The 24,728-nt window shown below is 38.5% G+C and overlaps 2 protein-coding genes and 1 long non-coding RNA gene across 7 annotated transcripts; 2 read left to right on the top strand and 1 right to left on the bottom strand.

Moving 5' to 3' along the window:
* Positions 1–360: 360 nt before the first annotated feature.
* On the bottom strand, positions 361–20,740 carry LOC111262754 (uncharacterized). 5 transcript variants are annotated; one of them, XM_086969308.1, is made up of 5 exons: positions 20,463–20,740; positions 2,975–3,286; positions 2,359–2,476; positions 953–1,993; positions 361–594 (listed from the first exon to the last, which is right to left on the bottom strand). In XM_086969308.1, exons 2-5 carry the CDS (start codon positions 3,247–3,249, stop codon positions 553–555), a joined length of 1,476 nt encoding a protein of 491 aa, XP_086825434.1. In that variant the 5' UTR covers positions 3,250–3,286; positions 20,463–20,740; the 3' UTR covers positions 361–552. The 5 variants fall into 5 exon arrangements, with proteins under 5 accessions (XP_086825434.1, XP_022692985.1, XP_022692988.1 ...); XM_022837250.1 differs by lacking the exon at positions 20,463–20,740 and adding an exon at positions 3,839–3,897; XM_022837253.2 differs by lacking the exon at positions 20,463–20,740 and adding an exon at positions 3,554–3,885.
* On the top strand, positions 4,125–6,919 carry LOC111262756 (uncharacterized). Its single transcript, XR_002681835.2, has 3 exons — positions 4,125–4,273; positions 5,306–5,424; positions 6,602–6,919. It is a non-coding gene; the product is annotated as an uncharacterized LOC111262756 (long non-coding RNA).
* LOC111262755 (organic cation/carnitine transporter 2) lies at positions 17,229–23,671 on the top strand (the record flags this gene model as incomplete). The annotated part of the gene is given in 2 exon segments (XM_022837255.2): positions 17,229–17,939; positions 23,416–23,671. Coding segments are annotated over 2 exon segments (577 nt in total), but the record flags the coding sequence as incomplete, so codon positions are not given.
* Between the last annotated feature and the right edge of the window lie 1,057 nt (positions 23,672–24,728).

Genomic DNA, 24,728 nt, shown 5'->3' with positions numbered 1-24,728 from the left:
AAATTTTAAAAGGTAATTTGAACAAAGCGTAATGTCCTTAGCCTGCCGTAAACACCGTAATCCTATACGTAACGTTTATGCAGTGCTAGAGCAAGTATTCCTGGTCCTCAAGGAGATTTGGGCTTTACTTAAGAGAGACTATGAATATAGTCTAGAATAGTTCGTTCCGCTAATACACGATCAGGCGTCTATCAACCAGTGTTAATAAGAAATATTTCTAATCAGATTAAACAGACGCCATTTATACTACACAATTGTCTCACACGCTTGTTTAGCGTAGAATTCTGCTGTTTTGTTTTAACATGATTGCTCCTTATCCATGTTTGTGAAAAGTTACAGTACAGAGAAAAAAAAAAAGTATTTATTTACACACAAATATCATTCGAACAAACGACATTATTTATTTGTCTATTTCCGCCTGAAATGGTGTTAATGAGTGCTGTCAAAGTGCTAGTGGTCTGTCATATTGTTGTATGAAAGTATTATTTACATTTATATAAATGTATATACAAAATTCAACAACCCACAAGCTGCTTCGCCCGCTCATACGGTTCACATCACTTTGCAATCGGTTTTCACATCGCTCGCGGAATCCTGTAAAAATAAATAACGTCGATGTAAAAAAAACGTCGATGAGAAAATCCTTTTCTTAAAAAAAATCGCTCGTCTACATAAGTATCCAAAGACTAGAATAAAACTGAATGCTGTTATTTAGTAGTAAGTAGAAAAAAATAAGGAGCGATTAGAACTCCAGTATGGACCTAATCAAGTTATATGGTGCTATTTCTTAAGGACATTGCTTAAGTAGGACAACAAATATTAGCTTGAACCTATTTCTTTTAAATGTATGTCTTTCTCCTAAACCGAAGCATGCATATAATTACTCAAAAAACACCTAAAGAGTTTCTAATTCCTGGCGGACTTCGAATTTGAGTTTTACGATGCGACATACATTTGATGATCCAATCGAAGGCCCCACAGTTCTCTTTGTCCGTGGAGTTCTGTTTGGCGTTAGCGCTCGACGAAGCAACACCTGTCTTCCTTTAAGCGCTGCTGGTGTGGCATCTTTTGATTTTAATACGGTTTGATTCAGTCCTGACGTGGAAGGTGCCTCGAGAGACATCTTATGCCGTTTAGCCCCAAGCGGTGTATTAGCTAATGTTTCGCTGTCAATGTCCAGACTGTCAATGAGTTGTCTGTAGGTCTGTAATTCCTGTCGGATATCTTCGTAACTTTGCCTTTGAGCGATCAGCCGTTTATTGAGCTTCTCACTGCGGTGTCGTTCGGTCGCAAGTTCTTTATCTTTGATGGCTTGCAGGGTTTCAGAGTCTGCTCTCACTTTATCCAGAAGTTCTTGCCGTTGTGCTAAGAGCACCTCGGCGTCCTCTGCTCGTTTGAGTGTCTCTTGCTGGCGCGTCTCAAGCCGAGCGTAGTCCTCTGCACTTACATAGGTAAGAAGAGTATCTTGGATCTTTTTGTTGTGCTCCTTCTTTAAGCGTTCGATGTCGGCCTCATGTTTCTGACGGACCTCCTCAAGCTTTTCAAGAGCAAGCTTTTCCAGTCGATTTCGTTCGGCAGTTATTTTCTTGTCGACGTCTTCTGTAGAGAATTGCAGCTTCTTGTCTGCCTCGATCATTTTGGATTCTATCATTGTCCTTTCAAAGGTCACGATCTTAACGCGTTCGTGCAGCGTAGCATTGTCTACCTTGAGACGGGTGAGTTGACTAGATAGGTCATTACGATCCTTTTCTTCTTTCTCAAGCTGGTCACGAAGCTTACTATTTTCCTCGTGAAGCCTTCTTACCGTGTTGGTTTCAAAAACTAGCATCCTTTCTAGATTAATTTCGCGCTGGCGTTTGTTGTTTAGCTCGCCTTGTAGAATATCATTATCACGCTTTGAATGCTGTATATCTTTTTGTAGTTGACTAATGGTCTCTTTTGCTTCTACGGCTTGTCTCACGTGCTGCTCAACTTCACTGCGCAACATGGCTATCTGCAAATACATTTCGCAGCAAATGTAATGAAGTTACTCAAGTTTTACGCCATGAGCAGTTCCAAAACCGTTTTACAGCAGACATGAAATATACTTCAATCTGTGGTGTAATATGAAGTGGTACATAATTCAAGGACATATATTTCAACTCCGCGCACCCTAGACTCTATTTCGGAGGATGCATCGTAAAATGCCTATTTCGATATATATTCATACGAAAGCAGCTTGTGATCCTACACGCTCCTGAACGCCCGTCGGACATCGAATATGAGGTGAAACAATTTTTTAAGCTCTACTACGACAACATTCATACGCTATCGTTTGGACCATAGGGTCTTCATTAATTCAGCTAACGGAACACGAACCTGTTGGCTAGTTTTTTCTCGAAATTGTTTCAAATGTTCTTCAAGGCTTTTACGGACCTTCTCAGACTCCTCGAGCTTTAACTCGTTGCCTTTTACCTTTTGCATATATGCACCGAGCCTGAAATGGTTTTGTCAAATAAGATGATTCAGTTTTTCGTATTCGATACGCTCACACACATCAACGTACGTTTGTTAGTCTGCCAATGCAATTTGAGGCGTTATGTTATTATTATTGCATCACGAGGGTAACAGTACATCGTCTAGGCTGTTGTTCGTAGAAACAATTTATTGTTTAGATCGGCATCTTTAGGACTAATAATAGCTAAATTATCTCACTGCTTATTCAAGCTCTTGTTCAGCTGGTCCAAGGTGTCGGGGTCGGACCTACTAGGCTTTTGAGAAGTGGCCGTCACGTCAAGGCCTTATGAAGAGTAGTCTTATAAAGAATATTGTAACATTTCAGTTGATTTCGCACTATGCATCATGTTATCCGGTGAATAAAGAAATTAACATTGTAGCTAATTTCGAAAGACGGTTTGTTGGTATGCTTGTTTGACGACTAATTTTCTAAATAATTCATAGCACATATCGCTCGTGTAACTATAGTTGTCCTTACTTGTGATTGAGCGAGCAAAACTCATTTTTAAATCCTTCCCGATCCTTGACAATGCTCGAATTTGGAGTAGTTTGATCAAGCTTAGCGACGCTGTCTTGCTCGAATAAAGTTGATACGGTTACGGGACGTGATGAGGCTCTAGTGCTAACTGATGACAGATCCTCGCTGTGGCCGGATTCTGCCACGCTGGCTAATTGTGTCGGCTTTGGAGTACTCGTCATTTGAATTTCACTGGTAGGATCGTCTTCGACTCGTAGCGACTTCTTGCAGTCCATCTTATTGATGGGAGTACGCACTCTTATAACACTAGAACTGCAACAAATTAATAATATTACACGCATGAAGGCCGCTAGTGTACCATATACTAGAACAGACAATTGCCTATTCATAGAACTAAATGTTATCTATGACCTTGAATAATGGCTAGCACCTTCGTTTCGTTCGATCTTGCCGGTGCGTTACGTACTACGCCAGAACGTGCCACTAGTAGGTCAAATACCACATTGTAGTATTAAGTAATAAATAAACTAGCATTTTCATTATTGGAACAGAAAGCTATTTAGCGTTGAATCCGCGCACTAAACGTTCTAGGAAAACAAGGACGTGATTCGTTGGGCGGGGGCTTCTGGTCCGCATGGCCTCAGGTGGACCTCGTCAGACTCATCTATCGCTTCTTCGTTGTCTTGCGTGAGATCTAAACAGCCATGCAAGAATATCGGGAAACACCGAACAGTTACCAGAACAGCTTTGGGATAGCACTGTAAGCAACACAATCTGCGGAGTAATCTGGTGATCCTGTCAATCTTTATAATGAAGCGTGTGCATTGTTTTGGTAGCAGGAGCAAAATATCGCCGGTCCCTAACTTATTGACATTCAACTGAGTTCCGATCCCTAGGAAGAGTTTCATGATGGTCCAAAGTGATTACGTCAGTCGGTTCTACATGTTGATAACGCCGCATATAACGTGCAATTACTCTATAGCAGGCGTTGGCATTATTCACAGTTTTGCAATGCACTAGCCATAAGGGGACGTGTCGACGGTGCACACGACACAACGAAGAATACAGCGTCCATCAAATGCACGATGTATGTACATCAGTTCGTAGACAACCGCTATATCAGCCCTAGCTAACGATTAATCCTCACTGACCTTTTCAGTTATCAGGCACTATACTCAGCGTACGGAGCCACCAAGGTCGAACGAGGTCCAATCCGTTAAGGACGTGTTTTTCTCAAGGCTGGATATTATGTACGGAATGAAAATAGATCAGAACGTCTCTTGCCGGAAACGGATAAAAGTTCGGAATTTTTATCATAATTAATTTTTAAACAATTAAAGAATAATTAATTTATTGTTCCATTGTATCGCCTAAGCTTGTAACATATGGTACAGTTCTCTAGGAGGTTTACAATAACGTAATGAATCATCATGGACGTTATCCTTGACTTAGTATCTCTGTTGTCGTGACGATCGGTACCATACAGTATGTACATGTTCTACTATTCTTCTTGAAGGAAACGCCGATGTGTCACTCGAAATATCGGCACGTCATTTAATAATGTATCCATATTTTCTAACACTACTTTCTGACCCCATGTCGACTTGATATCTTTTTTCTGAAAGAGAACGTTAGATTAATATCATCCAGCAGATCTAGTACTTCCGTTGATTACAAACAAATATCTTGTACTCTTCTTTTGAGATAGCACTCGGTCAAAAAGTACAGGATCCTTGCCTCGAAATTAGAGGCGAAGAACGTAATTAAATAACGTAATAATAAATTCAATTTAGCAAACTAGATTTCCCAATAAGAGAAATATCAATCTGCAAAAGTGTTCGCATACGGATATAGAAGATGTTGACGACGTGAAGAGATCTGATAAGCGCTTTCGATGAGATTTTTATTTTTAACGATTAGAGAAGAATTAACGATTTTTTCGACGAAACATCGTTACTCAGCTGGAGGAGAAGATTCGAATGGAAGTTGATCATATATTTGAGCTTATTGGACGAATATTTAATGTGTTCAACAGTGTTTAATGTTCCCGTTGTCAACCAAAACGACGCGTGAGATGTTTCCGAGTAAAGCGCTTCCAATTTGTTACTATTGCTTTCTTCTGTATTTCTAGCAGCTAAAAGACATTGAAGGCATGTCTGAGACAAACAATATTCCTTCAATAGAGTCGTCTCTCTGTCCTATATATATACTGTGAGGTTGGATAATTTAAATACAGCTCAGCATACACGGCCTATTCGCCGTACCCATGCGGTCATCAGTGGTCCAACTGTCAGGCTTGGCAAATCATATCGTTTCATTGGTCTATTGCAGAAGTTTCAGATGAGTCCAGCAGGACCCACCTAAACAAGGACCAGCTTTCTTACAAAGGCAGGACCCTGACGTAAAAAGGATAGCGGGTATTTCTTACGTTCGCTGTGCGTTTAGTTAATGTAAGTTTTAGGTGGCTTATGTTATGCCGTATAGCTATGTAATCAAAAGTGATACTTGCTCATTAATTAATTAAGAGGCCTATATTTAGTGAGAAACTACAATCTTTTTGTGCACGCAGCTTTCGTTTACATAAAGTAAAACAATATTATATATTCCATTGAACTGCAACATAATATCTACTAACTGGCCTGCGGCTACGCGTGCCCACCGACTTTGACTACACCATAACTTCAGATCTATTTGGCTCTATGTTGATCTATTTATCATATAATCTTATACGCGGCATTGGCGATTCATTTTAAGTTGGTACTGCAATCTTCGCCCCTTGGAAAGAGTTTGGCAGAATTATTCTTATTACGCCATATGTAAATCTTTCCATATAAAAATTCCCATCAAGTACTCAGCTCTCATTGAACTAAGCGAAATACTAATGCGAGCTGTGCTTCCTTTAAGTTTTCATCAATCTAAAGTAGCTGACTTTCAGATTGTTATCATTTTACTAAAGATGTCCAATGAACAGTATATTAAACATGCTATTATAGACTGGTTACCCTTATGCGCCCATCTCGTCATGATAACTAGTTTCCTGTTTTGATGTGAAGGGTACACGGTGCGCAATTTAAACATGTGAAAATGATTCTGCCATACTTCAAACACTGCTTTCCTTCACGGCTTCATCGTCGTTTCATTACCCCTACCTAGCACTTAAAGGAAATAATCGAAGGAAGATTGATCTGTCGAAGAAACATCACCTGGTGCAGGCAAAAAAAAACTCAGTGTACATATACTGCCAGTAACTTCAATCGTGGGTACTTGTTTATACATGACTCGACATCGTATGATGACAGACCGTCACTATTGGGCAAGAACGTTCCTAAGCCCTAGCAACAACTTAAGAATCATAAACACATACGGTTCCCATTAGCATAATATACATATGCCTTAGTGCATAAAAATCTCTTTTTAAATCCGTAAAAAACTAAACGTTCAGTATATTTTCTTGTTACGGTCAGAATCGATGCAAAGAATAGGTAACTATATCTGAGTAAATATGCATCAAGCACTGCCGGATTCTTTAACCATCACAAACGTTTTTAGCTTAGACGTATATTGAATACTTAATTATGTATTGCTATACATCCATCGGTAACTCTACCTGTCATCTCTTCCTTTAAGGTTCTAAGTAAGAAGGAGCAACATCTTCAGGTCGTGCGCTGATCGAAAATAACTTGCGCCTTGCTGTTTACGATTTATGACGCTAGCGTCAAACTACTTACTAAGGCTAACCGTATGGGGAGCATGCTGTCGAAATGTTTTCTCCAATCTTCTGTTCTTTCTGCGATAATAATTTATGACGGTCATTGCGGTCCACGGGAAATTTGGGAGAAGACTCCATGTGATTTTGTTGTATTGAAGCCAAATCGGTAAAAAAAAAAGAACTGACATTTTGTATCGCTTACGAGCCAGTAATAAAGGCATCCACTACAGGACTTAATCGGCTAAATCAGTTCTCATACTAAATCTTCATCTAGACAGGCAGTTTTTTCGTATGCCAATTATAATAGCAATTTGATTACTAAGGAGAAAATTCAAAGAGAAGTTAGAGTATGTAAATATAGCCGGTAAGTCTACGAAAAACACTTGCAAAAAACGTGGCTTATTCGGTCCGCTTTGGTTATCGTTTAAGACGATGGTAGGATAGCTGGTGATATCGATCAGTCAAGAAACAGCCTGTATTTGTGTGAGAAAGCGACCTTTTTAAAGGCATTAGATGCATTAACGTCTGTTAGGGATCTGGATGCTTTTGGAAAAAACGTAACGTTCCAGCCAAACTTCTGAGTTAATAGAGAATGAGTAAGGTAGAGCAATTAAATCGGACTGATTTGGTATAGTCTAAGAGAACTAAGGACTTATACAGACTTTCAATAAGCCCGAGCCTCAGGCTTGTTCATTTTAGCGACAACAACCCATTCCTGGTCCCTAACTACGTCAAGAGAAATCCTTAACGCATCGAGGTACCTCTTGTAGTGGTGCAGCGGCGACCTATCTTCCTACTGAACATGTGAGTCCCAGGATTATTATAATTAACAAGGATGGTCTAATGAGGGGAATTTCCATTGGCATATATGATAGAAGGCTGAAACTAAAGGACATATTTTAGATAACTAAGTTCTATCAAGAAAGAGACTTTGGCAGACGTGTGTGCAGTCGTGTTATAGGTTTCAGCGATGGTAAGGGATGCGACAACGACAAGAAGACATGTCTCTAAGCATGTTCATCCTTCAACGGATCTTTCGATTTCGAGACTTAGAATTCTAAAGAGCACTCATCAAATTTGGCTGACCCGGCGACTGTCTATACTAAAGTATTTTGTTTTTGTTTCGTGAATTCGTCGACGTACAACCCTATTAATGCAACAAAACCGTACCTATAGATTTTAAAAGGCGTCCCTCCAGCAGACTTCGTCTTGCCTATATTAGCTAACTAATGAGACTTTTAGATGGGCAAACAGTAATTATCTTGTTGATGAGCTATATATTATTTCAGGTAGAATACGTTGCGTCGGGTTAATGTTGGTATCATTTGAAAGCTGAAATTTGCCTGTGGTAGTAGTGTTAGGTCCTTGAGGTGGAGTGCCTTAGAGGCGAGTAAGGTTCCCTAACAAACAAAAGGCACAAATGTTAAGAAGCGTTGTCCGAGACGTTTAACGGTGGCCCGAAGATGCTCCTGTTCTGGATATCTCCACGTGCGCTTTAGCTGTCGACCACTTCCGCAAGTAGTTGATTAAATTATTCAAAGTAGGACCGACATGTAACTAAACATCATATCGCCAAGAGCAAAGAAACTTACTCGGGTGTATTTTCAGTTCTAGAATAACGCAACATCTATAGATCATGGATCGACTACAATCATATAACAATAACACTCAGATGAAAAAAAAAAACCCAATAAAACTTAATACGTTACACAATCTATAGGAAAGCCCAGATGAGATGAGGGTATGTGTTTCGTAAGGCTGATTGGCATGAATTGTGGCTATCCTACGAAAAAATTGATCGAAATTATCAACTACTGTCAATAGCTAGCAAGATCATGACAGGTTAACGAGTGAAATTGGAAGTAATTAGTGAATGAAGAACGCGTTATATTCCATTATAATAATGCCAAACTACATACATCTTTAGCCATGAGGTGGGAAACCTCTTGATGCATCCATTGTATAGCCTGACCCTACCGCATCAGAGTAGCAGAGAGATGCAGAAGCCACTTAGCACTTTTAAGAAACTTGAAAAGTTCTACAGTGGTATCGATAATATTATTCTCCTTATAATAAGTAGTGCTTACTAGGCAACGGATAAATGCATTGTAGCAGTGCAGAAATAGCTAACAAACGCGCATTTTCACACAACATTGACCATTGGCGAAATAACTAACGTTTTTTTATTTAATGCACATAAAGATATTAAAGAGATGTTAATTAAAAAACTTAACCCTTAGATAAACTGCTTTTATGAATAACGTTGGAAGTTGTTTGTTCAAGATGGAATATTATCTCACTTATTATATCTTCACTTAAATTAAATAGCTCTCCAAACGAAAAAGGAAAATATTATTTTTCTTTTCAGTTTTTGACTTTTATGCTCAAGTGCACACAAATATTTTCTTCCTGTTCAAATTATGTGCGATTTTTCCAAAGCGGCCTTACGTAACTTAATGGACCGTACGTCAATATTTGAGGACGTGATCCCGCTCAAAAGCCCTTTGCAGTGATTCGAACGCACTTTATTGTCGCATCTTTAGCCAGTTACAGAATAGAGAAATTTAAAAATGAAAAAAAAAACACTATGTCAAAAGTGCTGATGTATCCAGGTTGCAAACGTTATGATATATAGAGGCTTCAGGATAACTACAAATTTCTATTTTACATCTTTTTTGACTGATTTGCGAGTTCTCCTTGTGACCTGAATACTGTCGCGGTAATGCGCAAAGCTTCGCAGGATTTTTCGATAGCCTTACGGAAAATGGCGCAGACCGCCGATTCCGAATAAGTCACGCATAGGGCGCTTTCGTCCGGGAATGCTCACGAGTACCCGCACTCAAGCGATTTTCCACAGCCATGTACTGATTCTACTGTACTCGTCCCTGGAACGTGTCCTTACAGCCGCGCTTTACCGGCTAGATGCATTGATACATAATAAAAGTTGCAATGAAACTAGATTTAAATCCTCTACTATAAGCTTAAGAACGAGCTATTAGTCATAAAGGGTCGACGTTCAACTTCCTTATGCGGTAAAGCGAAAGGATATCGTCAATGCTTATTTATAACAAATCTACGTTAGAGTCTTACTTCTAATTATCTAGTATGCGTGCTATCAAAACTTACTGCGAAAATACCTGAGTCAAATACTGGTCGTATGGAAGCTTTACGCAATGCACAGCGAAGGGTCTGCCGTAAACATGATCCCGTTAAACACTATCGAGGTGTTCAAAGGATCCTCTATTATTGTATAATGAGTGGCCAGTTCGATAAAATTACTATTTTTCTTTTTATACTAAAACATTTCGAATACTTAATATCAAGATCGTATAGAAACGCGATACGAAATACAACTTATAACACGCTTAGGCAACGACAAAACGTGTCGTAGATTACTTTCAGTTATTTAGACCTAGAACGGATTATTTGTATTAGAATGCCATCAGGATTTATTCTGTTGCAAAGTTAGGTCCTCCGACTTTACCATTCGATTTGCTAGCTAACGCGGCCCCTACTCATTCTGATAAATTGTCCGCTGACTGGTACTGACCCAGTTTATCTCGAACAACTGTAAAAGTACGCTGTAAACAAATGACTCGGTAGTCTTATTGATTCATTCTTTTTCGCTCTATAATCGTTTGTATTTGAATATCTGCAATAGTTCTAGACAATGTTTTCTCATTTATATTTACAGATTGCAATGACAAAAAAAATACATTCCTCGACTATACCTTCTCCACTACCTTATTTCCTCTAGAATCAGGTTGCTTTGATTAATAGCTTAACAAATCAACTGCTGATTCTGTTCTGATAAAACTAGCTGGTCGTAAGAACAAAAATAGATATTATTTGATAAAACTCTGCCTCATATATGACTGACCTAACTTTTTTTTTATCAAGAGAACTATAATAAACCGATCCGATGGACCGCGCGACCGTCAATGGTCCGTTACTGCAGGATTTTTTTCTAATTTCTCTACAGCCCGTTAAAGCGCTGGCTAAAAACCCGTATACTACTGATTTAAGTCTAATTGGCAGCTGGCAAATAGTAGTCATCTTTTGCGCGTAGATTTTCGTTCGGCAGAGTAGGTAAAATAAGAAAGGCTAAACAAAGTCATACTGGTTTATACAAACATATCTATGTAAAACTTTGTTTTGATCGCTCTGTATACATACAAGGGCTAGCATATATTATTCAATTTACTATACCTATGAAGGGGATATGACAAGGCTGATATCGGACATTACGTTTTGAATATGCTCGCAGCGTACTCGGTACTCACCGCCATTGACTGCTGACTAGACAAAAGGCCTATATGCTTGTACAGGTTAGAGCTATTTGGCCAAGTTAGTAAATTTGACAGTTGCTCGCCTTGTAGTAATGTTCATGCACGAGTTCGGGCGCGATTGTGTCGTTACCCAAACGTTGATTCCTTGAAACGCTTCATGCCTAAAAGGTCGGATGAATACTATATGCCACTGTCGTAGTAAATATACGGTCACTTTAAGCACTCTTCTTCGGGCAACTTACAAGAAAGGCCATCCTACATTGAGTCATTGGCTCAATTGTACATTGTTGTTACCCTACCTACATTGTTACCCAATGTACAACCCCAAAAAAATAAGTGCCATTACCCTAGTAGAATTCCCATTAACCTGCGATGATATATCTGGTACAATCCTTGGAATGGGTGTCGTATTCTACCACGATATCATAGAGAGACAGATTGTCCTTGTGCCATTTAATTAGCTCTGCTGCCTCAAAAAATGTTTCCCAAGAAATGGGCGTGTTGTTTATAACTCGCAAACATATTTTCTACGGTCCGGATCATCGATAGTCGGAAAGTAACAACGATCTAAAATGCAGCGGACACTTCACTTGCTGATGCTAAGCTCACGATTTTACAGATTCGTTTAGATGTTCTAATACTTTTTTTCTTTTTACGTTTATCTTTGAGCGTCCGTTTCATACCCAGCTTTTATCTGATTAATGTAAGTCACTATCTAATCGAACTTTGCTATTATATAATACGTATTCATTTTCATACGAATTTGTTTTGTGTAAAAGTTAATCCAAATCCAATTATAACTTTCAGTTAAGTGCACTCAAAAGTTATGAGCTGTTTAACGGCGCATACGTTCTTTAGAAATTACTGAGCTAAAAATGTCTATCCCGAGAAAATCAGTTACATTTAATTTAGACTAAGTGTCTTCTTGAATGATGACTATCGAAAATGTCCATGGACATTTTCGATAGTCATCATTCAAAATACAGCTAAGCAGAATAATCAGTACGCGAATAAATCCGAAAAGCGTCTGCTGATATTCGTAGCCGATAAGATATCAGATATATCAGCCAGAGCTACATAACAGATCAGAAACAAAATTTCTGTATAGGCTCATATTTGGTAGACACAAACATTCGTTAGCAGGCTTCTTCTTTAAATATGACCGTGCAGTATGGTGAGTATAGATAAATAATTCGTTTCCTTATTAGAGCCTTGTTTATGTAAGTATCTATTATAAGAAGCAGATTTACACCGAACAGTGCTTTTTAGCGCCCTCATTCTGAACAGAGGTTTTTAGAAGGATTCACGTTTTTCCAGCCTATGCTAACCTCGCATAAACTTAAATGTACCCAATAATCATCTAGAGGTTGGTCAAACTTGCCTGTTTTCAAGTTTTTCAACGTAAATTGTATTCTGTAAATGCAGTTAGATGCTAGATGTTGATAATGGTCGGTATAGATAGCATTTGCGATACTACTAGTGCTACTACGTCTCAGAGTGTTTGGTCGAGGAGTGATAAATTAAAACCTGGCCTCTTCTACCCAGGTACACCTAAGAGAACATTGTTGCAAGCTTACTAAGTAAGAACAAATTCATCAAATCCTAGAAGTAGTTTAAACTTGACCTTCGATAGCACGGCGTAAATACACAAGCATATCCTAGATCGTAAAATATCTAAGATTAATGGATTATATCACGAGTACGTTATATGAGCAAAAGCTACTGAGTCAGATAGAATAAAACTTAAATTAAAAAAAATAAGGCATATAATTTAGCAGGGAAGTCGGTCACATTGCACAAACGGATCACACTTTTGCACAGAAGGTATAAATAAATAGATTTTTTTGAAACCCCCTAGCTCGCTAATTATAAGAGCGATTCTTTATTTAATTTTAGAGAATGCCAAATGCGGCTTATGTTCCACGAGCTCTGAAGTTCACTTTTTACCTGTCGAAGACTTATGTCGAAGTTCAAGAGACCTTCGGTCCTATTGAACTTCACTTATAAAAAGCAAATTATTGTTTCCGTAAGTGTGGGTATTTTTTTTCTATTCAGTTAGTTGTTGACCTAGCAGTTGTTGACTTGGGTTTTGAACGGGATAAACGTCTAAATTAGTAGTAAATTATTCGAAATATACTGGAACAAGAAATAAGAACATAGAAGCCGAGCATTTAACCGTGGTATCAGAACTGTCAACTATCATCGCATAGCTTATTCCTGAATATAATATATATAAATAAGCAAAGAAGAAAGAGCTTACGGAAGTTTTCTCATAGATGCTGTGACGGCGGCTGATTACGTAAAGCGCTTAGAGAAAAGCAACGTCTACTGCGTATTATACTGAAAGTCTGTGTATAAAATTCAACCCACATTCATTTTCCACAAATGATCGAAGCAAATAGAATATAGTATAAAAAAAAACAACTTATATAGATGGGCTTTTCTAAACAAAAAACGGCAACTTTTGTGTACGAACGTTTCCCTGATTTTAAAAAAGTACACTTTTTCTAATAACCTATAAAGAAACATTTATTGATTACTATAAGTGTTTCCGCGTTAGTGGAGTATGGGTAGTGAAATGTGATCTATAGTTTTGTATAGATGCAAATGTTTTTTGTTTTATGGCTAATTAGAGAAACACGCAAAAACAGTTTTTAAGCATCTGAGCGAGCTAGTGTTTGACTCGATACATGCAACAGCTAAGTTAGACTTCGAACACTTCAGAAGTGTATATCTTTACAAAACGATTATTCCTCATTCGGTGAGCTACCAGAACCCATAAAAAAGAATGATGCCGTGAAAGTTCGAGCGATTGTTTTGTCTGTTGTCGCAAATAAATACAACGTATAAAAGTTTCAGTTGTCATTTTGAATAACCTGAAACTGTTGTGCGCGGACTCTAAAAGATACTATTTTTGGACAGGCGAGTGGAATACTTGGCTAGAATCTGTTTTTCATACAGTGGTCACCCGTGAGATCGTCGTAATACCGAAGCCGTGCGTACAACAAAGGCCTCTGATTTTCTCGTATTCATGTTTCTAGGTTCACTGCAATGAGTCAAATAAGCCCTAGTAAAAAATTAAACATTTAAGTACGAAATAAAAAAAACTAATATTCTAGGGTAGATTATAAGGCAAACAGGCGGAACAATAGATGGACGCGGCGTAAAGATGTATGAAATCATTCAAGAAAGTGGCTCAACCTATCTGGAAACCTTAGCAAGATGTCTGACTGGCAAAGACCAAATCTCTATTTAACTAACGATTGTTGCTCCACAATATATGCTCGCTGTTTATAATTACATTTTCGAAAAAAGTCAGCTAACTTATCGGGCGGCTATGCAGGATTAAACGCGACATCAGTATATCTGCCACCCTTATGCACTGTTAATAATTACGAAATTCCGGCTATTGATAATTAGCGACACTACAAATATTTTTCATACTTTTTTGGCTGAATCCTTGCTAAAAGCTTCGTTCAGCAACGTCAGGCACAGCCTAATTCTAAGAGTAGGATTGGGAAAAATAGGGTAACTCGCGGTAAACAAAGGGCGCTAAACAAGTAGTTGCGGCTGGCCGTTAAATGATACATCAATGGTGTTCTAGGAAACGCAGGAGGCGAAAAGGGAATCTTCCCATATCAGTTGCTAATTATGCAATAATAAGAACAGGAACCTTCCACGATGCGTCCAATGATTCTAATGAATTTAGTAATTTATCGCCTGTGTTTATAGTGAAATTTCTCGCGAAATCGCTAATGAATTTTCAATTCTGCTCGCGTTGGACGGGTTCAGTTAAAAAAACGTCTGCTTAGTGGGCTAAAAGCCCTCTAGCTCTCTCACGTTACAGGAACGCTGCTCTCAGCACAAACTTAGCAACTTCCGCCATTACTCAGGTCGCTGGAGTCGCTTTTTCTTGAAGACAGATTAGTTAGCTGCAATCCGAATGGACTACACTGCGTCCTAATGAGCCGGAAGGCTCTTAGTAGATTCCTCGTAGGACACTGATAGTCGTACCTGTGAAAAAAAAGCAGCTCGTCCTGCTCTCAGTCTGTTTCGCACCACAATATTAGATAATGTTAAACTAAAAAAGATTAGAAAGGATAATAATGTAATAAAACAGATGTGTCAGAGTGAGGCTTGCATGCAACTTACACACAAAATGTGTTGGAAGCTTTCCCTCCTCTGTGTTGAATCACTTGCGAAATTCAACTAAACAAATTATGGTAAAGAAAATTGATTTTCTACTCAATATTCTCTCATAAGTTAAATCTTTCTTTTAAGAACTATTACTGAAATGAACGGACTAATTATTATTACTTTCGTTGACTGAGCCCTGTTTTGACGCACACGTAACCCGAATAACCGGTACGCAGCACATATTCCAGGTACTTTACTGACTTGAAGCATATCTATAAGTACGGATAAACAGTAACACATTGTCGATAAACAACAACTGTGATATAATTCTGTTAACTTGAATAAGAGTTCAGAAGCCTAAACACACCTATGGACATAATAAGTCGAGCAAGACTTTATCCATGGTTCCCTTTCATCCAAGATTATACGTGTGCCTAGGCAGAGATGAGACAGGGTGGAATAAGTCGACGTGTTAGCAGAACATGTATAATGTGTCAAGTCAGAAAACGCCCGTTAATTCTACAGTGGCGCGGCAAAAATGGCCGCGACAGGCTACATGTCCCGGCTACATTCATGCAAACATTCAGTGGACTGCTTAGAACAAATGTCAAAACCAAAAATGCATTTACATTTTTTTTCTTTTCGAAGATAAACTTCGTCCCCCTGTTATCGGATCCTTTCAGCTAGGGCGTCGAATATTTTCATTTTCGCTAAGGCGCTGACATCGGCTAGCCTTAATTACACTGTATTATCCTTCATAATGTTACAGGCCTAATTTGATCATACCAACGACGAGTATTCGTGTTACTGTTGACACGTGATCAAAGCTACTTAAGATTTTATCAATTACACAGTCAGGCCCGACTGCTGGTAGAGGCATACTTATAATATATGACTAATGCAATTAAAAATAAACAGAACTATTAAAATCAATTATAGATACATATTCGAATAAGAAGGACAGCTAATTTATAAAAGGGAGGCATAGGTATTAAATCAAACTAGAGCTGTAAAAACGAGCAGCAATTTGTCAACGGCACTCACCGTTAACAGACTATCTATGCTATTAAATGTCGCGTATTTTACAGACATATATGACTATAGGATTTTAAAGGCAATTAGTATAGTTACTGGCATTTTTCAGGATATCTAACGCTTCCAGAGTAGTCCAATACGGTAAAGCAAGCCCAAAAAAAGAATACTATTTACTTGCTGAGTAGAGTCAGACTGGGTCCGAATAGAGTACGTCCATATGGCTTCGAACTGTACAATGGCTACATTGTGGTCGGCAGTTCGTAATGGACATACAAAAATAAAACTGGTTATTCTTCAGAAATGACCCTATGGTCATATCAAACGCTGTAATGATACCTGCTTTGGTAGAAGTTCGGATTGGTCGCTTGATCGGAAGTGGCCAGCTTAAGAAAGACGATTTCCACCTCGACCTCGCCCACGCACGTATTCATGCACGTACACCCATACACCGTCGGAATGAAAACGCACATACAACACCTACGTGACGCTAATTTATATCTACTGATTCAATAGTTTTTGTTCGATAGATGCTGTGCCGTAGCAAAACTGTAATTAATCACATAAAGTTGTAAAATAGAGGCACAGGTTTGTATTAATTAGAGATTGGCTAGCGTAGTACATCGTTGGGGATGCTAGAAACATGATTACAGAGAGACAAACCTTACTCGCATGGACTAAAATGTCTACTTCTATTGGATATTTAAATTTTTACTTCACTGCTTAAATGAGCAGAACTATATGTGTGCGTAATGTGATGTTTTTTGAATAGCTCGTGCTTACGATTGTATCTCGCTATCCGAAACATAGCTCTAGCACCTCGTCGTCTAGGCAATGCCTCGTACATATCGACAATAGCAGTACATTCAATCATTCATGGCTTGCTTTTCTTATCAATCTAGGATGTTGCAAGGATGGCCTACTGTTACGGCAGCTCGATCTATTCACCATGAATTACTTTACGATGTGTCCTTTTGGCTCTACACTTAATCGTTAAAATGCTGTGAAGCTATCTCTTAAAACAAAAGAAAAAATAGCGAAACACGGTTGTATTTACAGCCTCACTCTACCAGGTACTGGATAAATAGTGGTGGGCCAGCACTGTTAGGAGCCCCTCTTCTCGAACCACTTCCATGAAGGCAGCTGCGCTAGTTACTATCAAAACGAGCTGATTGCAAATGTCCAGAATCAAGTCTGGTAATTGGCACGCTGAAGTCATAAAAAGGAAAGCGAAAACAAAACCGTTCAAAGAAAGCTTTGTACAGTAAGCCGATCTTTATGTAGCTCATCCCTATTTTACTTTAAGGCAACGATATCTTGACATGATTTCAACTATGTGACCCGATGGCTTGACCTAGGGATCTGTTCGATCCGTGTGCATCTGATCACTACGACGCGCGTAATTTACCGCGCCACCGAATTATTAAGTTTACGAAGAAGTACCTCTTTCCTTGAACACGTGAAACCTACCGAAGAGATGGAGCGCGTTTTAGAAAAACTGGGCCCATGGCACATTCCCGTTTTTTTATTAGCTTTATTAGGCTCGCTCCCATATGGTTTGTTCGTGCTGAGTTTGAGCTTTATGGCGCCAAAGGTAAATTATTGGTGTAAATCCCCTAAAGGAATTAACTATAGTGAATGGATGCAAATGAATGCTGGGGTAGATCTCAGGTGTTCGGTTCGTGTAGCGGTGCCGCAGAGCAACGCCCTACACAGCAACATATCACAGGTCGAAAGTGAAAATTGCCATGAATGGGAATATGATCATTCAGTCCACACAAAAACGCTCATAGAAGAGGTAAGTACGACTGGAACTAGATTGCCTGCTATCTTCTCTAAAAAAAAAAACAACAGCTAAAACACAGACGGCTGAGTGATGTAACCGTCTGTTTTTTTTTTGCCCTTATAAAAGTAATTTTGTAAATAATTGACGGTAGTGCGCTATGCTTTGAGATTTTTGTAGCATGTCTACTTCTTTGTGGTCTGAACGGCATGGATATAATGGGTAAGCTAGTTCAGTGCTATATCTTGTTCCCCATGATCTTTCTGAACCTTACGCCTTGAGTGCTTAAAAGCAATTATAATAGGATTTGTCTATTAAGACGCGAGGTCACGTCTGTACATTAGCGACGATTGTACTCTTCTTATCATTTGAAAGCTTCCTTTATCTAGCCACTTATGTTCAGTAAACGCTTGCCAACCGTAATAGGGATTTAAGTTCGCGAAATCTAATTCGTTTGACCAGGATCTTACCACTTTAGGCTACCGCTCTGCCAATCTATAGACATGATATCAGACGCATTTGTCTGTAATATTAGAACATAATAATAGCCTTATTCAGAGACATAAAGGTCAACCTGTTTGATAAATTTGTCTAACTTCGTCTTGGATTCCTCTGTCTCCTTTACCAACCTTCATCTACCTTTAATCTATACTTGCACTTGGAAATGTCTAGTTCTGCTTATAATTATTAAAAGCATCTTTTAGTAATTCTGAGAATCTGACGGAAAACATCACTACGAGTAGAATCGTAAGTAAGGTGCGATAGATATTTTATATTAAAAAATTTTTTTTTTAATCTCTTCTTATCACTTACATATAGCTTGCTGTTGCTGGCATTCCAGTTCTCTTTCAGCATTACGATACATCATTAGTATCAGATCAATTCAGGATAGGACGTAGCACTCAGCTAAATTTCGAAACTATTCTCGGTCCGACTATGTATTATAACGATAAATGCTATGCAAAAGTTAATCCATTTTAATTCTGAACTTAGCTTTTTGACCTATATAACCATTTATTTCAGCTTGAACTAGTATTATTCTTTAGTTCCGAATGAAATGACAGGAATGTTGCCTCACGGCCACTGACCTCCGTAATTTTCCCAGCACCCTTTCGTTGAGTGTTACCTCATTGTTTGCAGAGAAAACATGCAGCCAGTGCAAAGGATAGTTATTTTTGAAGTATCTTAAATCAAAGCAAGCCTTAAATAAGACCTCCAATATACTGAAGAGATATTGCTAGGACAAAGGATAATGCTCTATAGTCAGGATACATTTGCTTCAGGCTGAGAGTAATTATTCCTTATGTATAACTATTGCTCATCATCAGCGTTGCAATATATAAAGGCCTAACAATTCTAAGCACGCGATATGTACAAGCATAGAATACGCAAGCGTGGATCATTACGAAAACAGAGAAAATATGCGCTTCGACCTTTTATGGCGTATGATACCATTTCAAGGTACCTGATAACTTTTCCAGCTTTTGATAAGGCTTTATCACAGGCCATTTACTAATTATCAGGTGCCCGGTTAAAAACGCAATATTCCTTTTTTTGGAGTCACATAGTTCTTTCGACTTATTTTGTCCTATTTTTTTTTCCTGCTTGCTAACGCTTATACGGGTTCTCTCATCTTTACACCGAAAAGTACACGTTTTTAACAACCAATATATGCTTCTGTAATATAACAAAAGATTATGCTGTTATAAACCCACGTTTGGTTCCTGATTCCGACTAAAAAGTTTGTTTACTTAACAATATTATAATGACTATTTATTAAAACTGTGGTTAACGTGCTTGCTCTGTGTATCGCCGTATTCATAAGAGCTTTTCTTCAACTCGTTGCTGCACGTATACGCTTAGTTGGCGTCACTTAATGATCGAAAATTATTAAAAATCACGTTCTTTTAAGGTTATAGGAGCGGGAACTATTTGTCTTTATGCAAAAAGCTTACCCTCTCGTCGTCTCGTACACGCAATTGGTATTTTCTAATCACGATGATAGCTACCCAGAGTTAGACCTACACTTAGTACGATACTAAAATCGCTGAGGTAAACAACGTGAAATAAGCAAAAGTAGCGTTTTTTTTTTAAATAATTAAATTTATTCAAATAGTATATATATATGAGTGCGCCTTATGTACATCTGTACAGACGCGTTCCCGATAAATGTGTTACAGTAGTCTGTACAAAAATATTTTTTTCCAAAAGTTTTTTGAAATTTTGTGCAGTCAGTAAAGTGAATCTACCTGGCGCTCCGGTTTCGTATGGCTACCGGGTGATCAAGAACTAACCGATCAAAAATGTTGGAGAATAACGTGTTTTTGTATTTGACAATTTACCGTGCAACTCTTGGGCCCCCTTTAGATGAGACTTAATAAGCCTACCTCGTGACAATAATGAAGCAAATTTTTTAACCAATTCTACTGGCTTGTAAACGTGCTATACTCTCTTTCCGATTTGCCATTCTTATTGTGGTTCAATGGTGAAGGACTCGATACCAGAATAGAACTCATAGTAGTAGGCTGTCAATCCTACCTGTTAGGTTAGGTGATCGGTGGAATCTTGGATTAACAGATGACCAAAAATTAGCTTCATCCTGTGCCAAAACGAGGCCTATCTTCAAGACTCTCCTGTAGTGCATATAGCTGTTGGTCACGCTTGGGACCAACATCGACCCATTCTCAAGCTGGTTCCCAAGATCCCTCAGCGATATTGGCAGCGTCTGATTTCGCTCATGACATAAAACCCGACGCAGGTTCGGTGGTGCCCCGTTTTTCAGAAAAAAAAAAAAAAAAGCTAAAGTCATTGATTTTACCTAAGCAATATAAAACACACGGTCAGGTGTTTAACTTTAGCCTAATGTTCACCCGAACGGGCACGATCTCTAATGCCGCTAAGAATACCAAGGGACATCACGTAGGCGCATACGCTATTTACGTACGCATACGGAGAATTGCTTGAATAATTATGTTATAGAGACGCATGAGTCAATATTGGAACAGTTTTATACCGAACTCCTTGTTGCTCGAAGAAAGTGGCTTACGTTCATTGTTCGTTACGAATGTTTATGGAAACGAAGAACCGATCTCTTGTTGTGAAATGCTCTAATAATCTAAAAAAATAATTGGTATAAAATTACTAAGCTAGCGTACATTTTTTTCAATCTATCCAAATATTTTACTCAGATTTTATATATCGTACACAAAATTCACTTGGAATGATATATTTTGATTCGTTAGCCCGTTTCCTCTAATGAATAAATTGAAGAGGGCTGAAATAATCACAAATTTGTTAAGAAAAAAGCTAAGTTACAACCGAAACAACGGCATCCATTATTGCGTTGAGGTAACGAATTTTTAAGAACAAAGAAATCCTATTCACGGCTGCATGTTTGGGCGGCTGCCTGCGCTGAGTGTTCCTGAATAAGAATTATCGTTGCCCTCCTGCTGAGCCCTTTTAGAGGCTCATTCTAATAAATACAATTTTCATTGAAAACCTACTCATCATAGTTCTAGAGTATAGTTACGAAGATATCTGATTGTTTCCATACATGATCACAGAGCAACTCTCTTTTTCTCCTTCAACTTCCCAATTAAATATTTATGTAAATATGGAGCATTACGTTGAGATGAATTATTCGGGACGTTGTAGTAAAATTATAATATTGGTTGTACGTTTCATTGTTGACAAATGCTTAGATGTAGCACTAGTGGTGTCCGAAGCACACTGCCGGACGTAGTATTTTTACTGGCAATAGTAAATTGTTTGCAGACAAATAATGACAGGAGAGAGTTGGGTAAAAAGAATGATTTGTTGGTGCATACGGATAGACTTATAATAGTTTCTTCTGTGTATATGCCTGTTTGCGATAGACAGATTTATATATTATATGAAGAGTCATTTCGGTAATGACGAAAACACTGGAGCTTGGCCTTTCATTGCCCTCCGCCCTCGTTTCACCTTATCGATAGACACCTCTCAGTGCACTCAACATACGCAATGAACTTTAATTGTTTATGTTAATATGAACATTTACGATAGCCTGAAACAAGTGAGTTTAACGAACCTTCGAGGACGCTTGTAGGAGCGACATTGTCGAACTCGATGCCAAACGTGCAACAATGATCGCAATAGGCTGTAATACTAACAATAATAATAATAAGCAAATTAGTTTTATGATTGTTGAATCCGTGGCGTTCATGCGCATCAGTAGAGCCAAAGGGACAAATTCTCTATCAAATACGACCAACCATGGCAATGCATATAATATTAGTAACAAAATCAATTATGGTTCTCGAAGATACAGATTGGCCTTAATTGTTTCCAATGAGACCCTGGAGTAGTCCCGATTCAAACGGATGGACCTGCCAAAGAGCACAGCGAATTATAGTCAGTGACTGCGTAAAGGACGAACATGGGGGGCGGCCTTCCGTATTAGAGAGCTGTAAATAAAACGGGAGATGAAACTTTTCTTTTAACTTCGGCTAACAGTCTATAATTGATCAGGTGTATTTGGAGAGCAACTGTATAGCGTAATTATAAATGTGAGTCCAGACTTCGAAGATATCAGTTCGGTTTATGAGTAAGGCCAAGTGAGTCGATTGTCCAAGTCCTTGGAAGGCGAAAATTTTCAATTGTGTCGCTATTTACATCTCCTGATTTAAAATTCTCTGATTGCATTGTTTTAGGAAATATCCACCCTTTCAGACTGACACTTTAGGTTTAGGTTGTGTTAACGATGTATTGTTACAAGCCAACCTTGAAGTAAGCATGGATGCTTACTTCTTGATTGATACTACCCCGATGATTCTGCTAAGCGACTGATTGTGTAAATTTTAATGTGAAACATAAATATAAGGATTCGCTGCTTCTTCCTCAATGTATGATTGCGTTGTCACTAAAATAAGAAATAGGCAACAATTAGTTATTATTTTTATTATTATTTAATTATTATTATATTATTAAATAAATTAAGAAATAGCTGACCGAGCAGTTAGTTACCTAGATGTCCATATGCAAACAATAACAAACTAGTTGCCATGTTTAAAGGACCCAGAGCAACAGGTCGTACAGAAGAGCACCTCATACTGGTTTTGGTAAAACGTACACGCCTGTATTCAAGATCCGCTTATTTTTACGGTTAACAAAAGTGACACAGTGGTCTAAACCGCGAGATCTACGTTTATTCGTATTTGGCATATTACGTTAACTGTACATACTAGGTGCATTGATTTGCATTACTTGTAAAATTCAGGTAAAAGGCCGACGTTGTTATTGAGAGTCTGAAGTATGAACCTATTTAACATTGTTGCCTAATTAAACCAATGCTTTACAGAGCTATTTAATGCTGCAAAAGTAATAACTGGATAAATGTTAATATATGCAAAGATGAAATATTATCGAACGGTTAAATGAATTGAAATTAGCTAACTATTTTAGCTAATTTTTCCTTATGCAATGTTTTTCTGAACTTGTTCTGTTTCTGAAGTGGGATGCCGTCTGTGATCACGACTGGATGCTGGCTACGGCTCAGAGCTGCCTTATGTTTGGCGTTCTCGTCGGGTGTTTCGTGTTCTCACACATCTCTGATTGGTACGGAAGAAAGACAGCCTTATCGTTGTCACTGGGAATCTGTATTATTATCGGTTTCGGGATTTCGTTTACCAACAACTATTGGTTATTCTGCGTCCTTCGCTTCTTGATGGCGTTCGGTCATGGCGGTAAAAGAGCATCCAGTGTCCTCAGTAAGTACAGTTCAGTATTGACCTCACCCTGTATCGGATCATTCCCGTTTGGCGCGTGCTGAAGCGCATACATCCACTAGTGCGCTTTTCATTGCATGAGAAATAGACCAGCTTCTATCTAACAGGTTATCCGTATGCGATCTGGAAGTTGAACAGCCACAAATGGCGCTCCGGAAATGGTTCGCAGAAACAGATGACATAAGCTTTTTGGTCAGGTCTAATAACAGGTCAGGGCTAGTTCATCTCTGACCCGCGTATGCAGTCAAAAAGGTAGTAAAAAGTCTTACATTTATTGTAATTCCATGTTAAGCCACTCGGATCCTTTTAAAATGAATATTCATGCGGAAGGAAATGTATTTCGCTTAGACCTTCAAGCAAAAAAAGTACAAAACTTATATTCATCATTGCTTCTATAATGAGTTAGTTGTTCAAAGTAAGGCTAATGAATTCCTCAGCCGGACAAACATACTGCCTATCGTAAATAATTCCAAGGATCGACTGCCACTCTTCGAGAAGGGTGCTCTCTGTTTCCGAAGCAGTGTTTATAGAGCGATATAAAGATAGATCTAATGTCCACAAAGATATACTGGGAAAAAAAAACTATAACTTGATCAGCCATCAACTCGCTCGTTTTTTTTTTTGACAATTAATTTCGAAGGCTAACTATTCTTAGCCAAATGCAGATTGGTTCAACGTTAAAAATATCTTGAAATACAAAATTGAATTTACCAAATCTTGAATACCGGCTAGGGCTAGAGCAAGCCGAAAATTGAAGCAGGAAAAGACATTTGAACACCGTACTTCGGCTGTTTATCGGTACGTGTGACTGAATTCTCGGGATGAAATTCTGATCTGGTCTTGAACCTATTTACCGATGTTCATTGTCTGGCAAACATTTCGTAAGCAAAGAGCAACGATGCGCTCTATAAGGAAAGGTTTAATAACAGTGGTCGCGTACCTTGTGTCGCGAAATGATTTATATAAACGTAGCACAAACTGTTCGACCGAAATACGTTTCAAGAGGGTGTCTTGCATGACGCGAAGTACACGCCAGAGC

Source organism: Varroa jacobsoni, unplaced genomic scaffold (assembly GCF_002532875.2).
Source record: "Varroa jacobsoni isolate VJ856 unplaced genomic scaffold, vjacob_1.0 scaffold_698, whole genome shotgun sequence".
Lineage (NCBI taxonomy): Eukaryota > Metazoa > Arthropoda > Arachnida > Mesostigmata > Varroidae > Varroa > Varroa jacobsoni.
The sequence above is the reverse complement of the archived record's forward strand: the minus strand, read 5'-3'. Positions and strand labels throughout refer to the sequence as shown.

What these genes read in the sequence shown, in the direction of transcription:
- LOC111262754 (XM_022837250.1), bottom strand. Translation starts at nt 3,882, where the DNA reads ATGAAACTCTTCCTAGGGATCGGAACTCAGTTGAATGTCAATAA. An exon ending in TTTTGCTCGCTCAATCACAA is followed by an intron (nt 2,477 to 2,974) that starts GTAAGGACAACT and finishes AAACCATTTCAG; the next exon opens with GCTCGGTGCATATATGCAAA. An exon ending in CTTCGATTGGATCATCAAAT is followed by an intron (nt 595 to 952) that starts GTATGTCGCATC and finishes TTATTTTTACAG; the next exon opens with GATTCCGCGAGCGATGTGAA.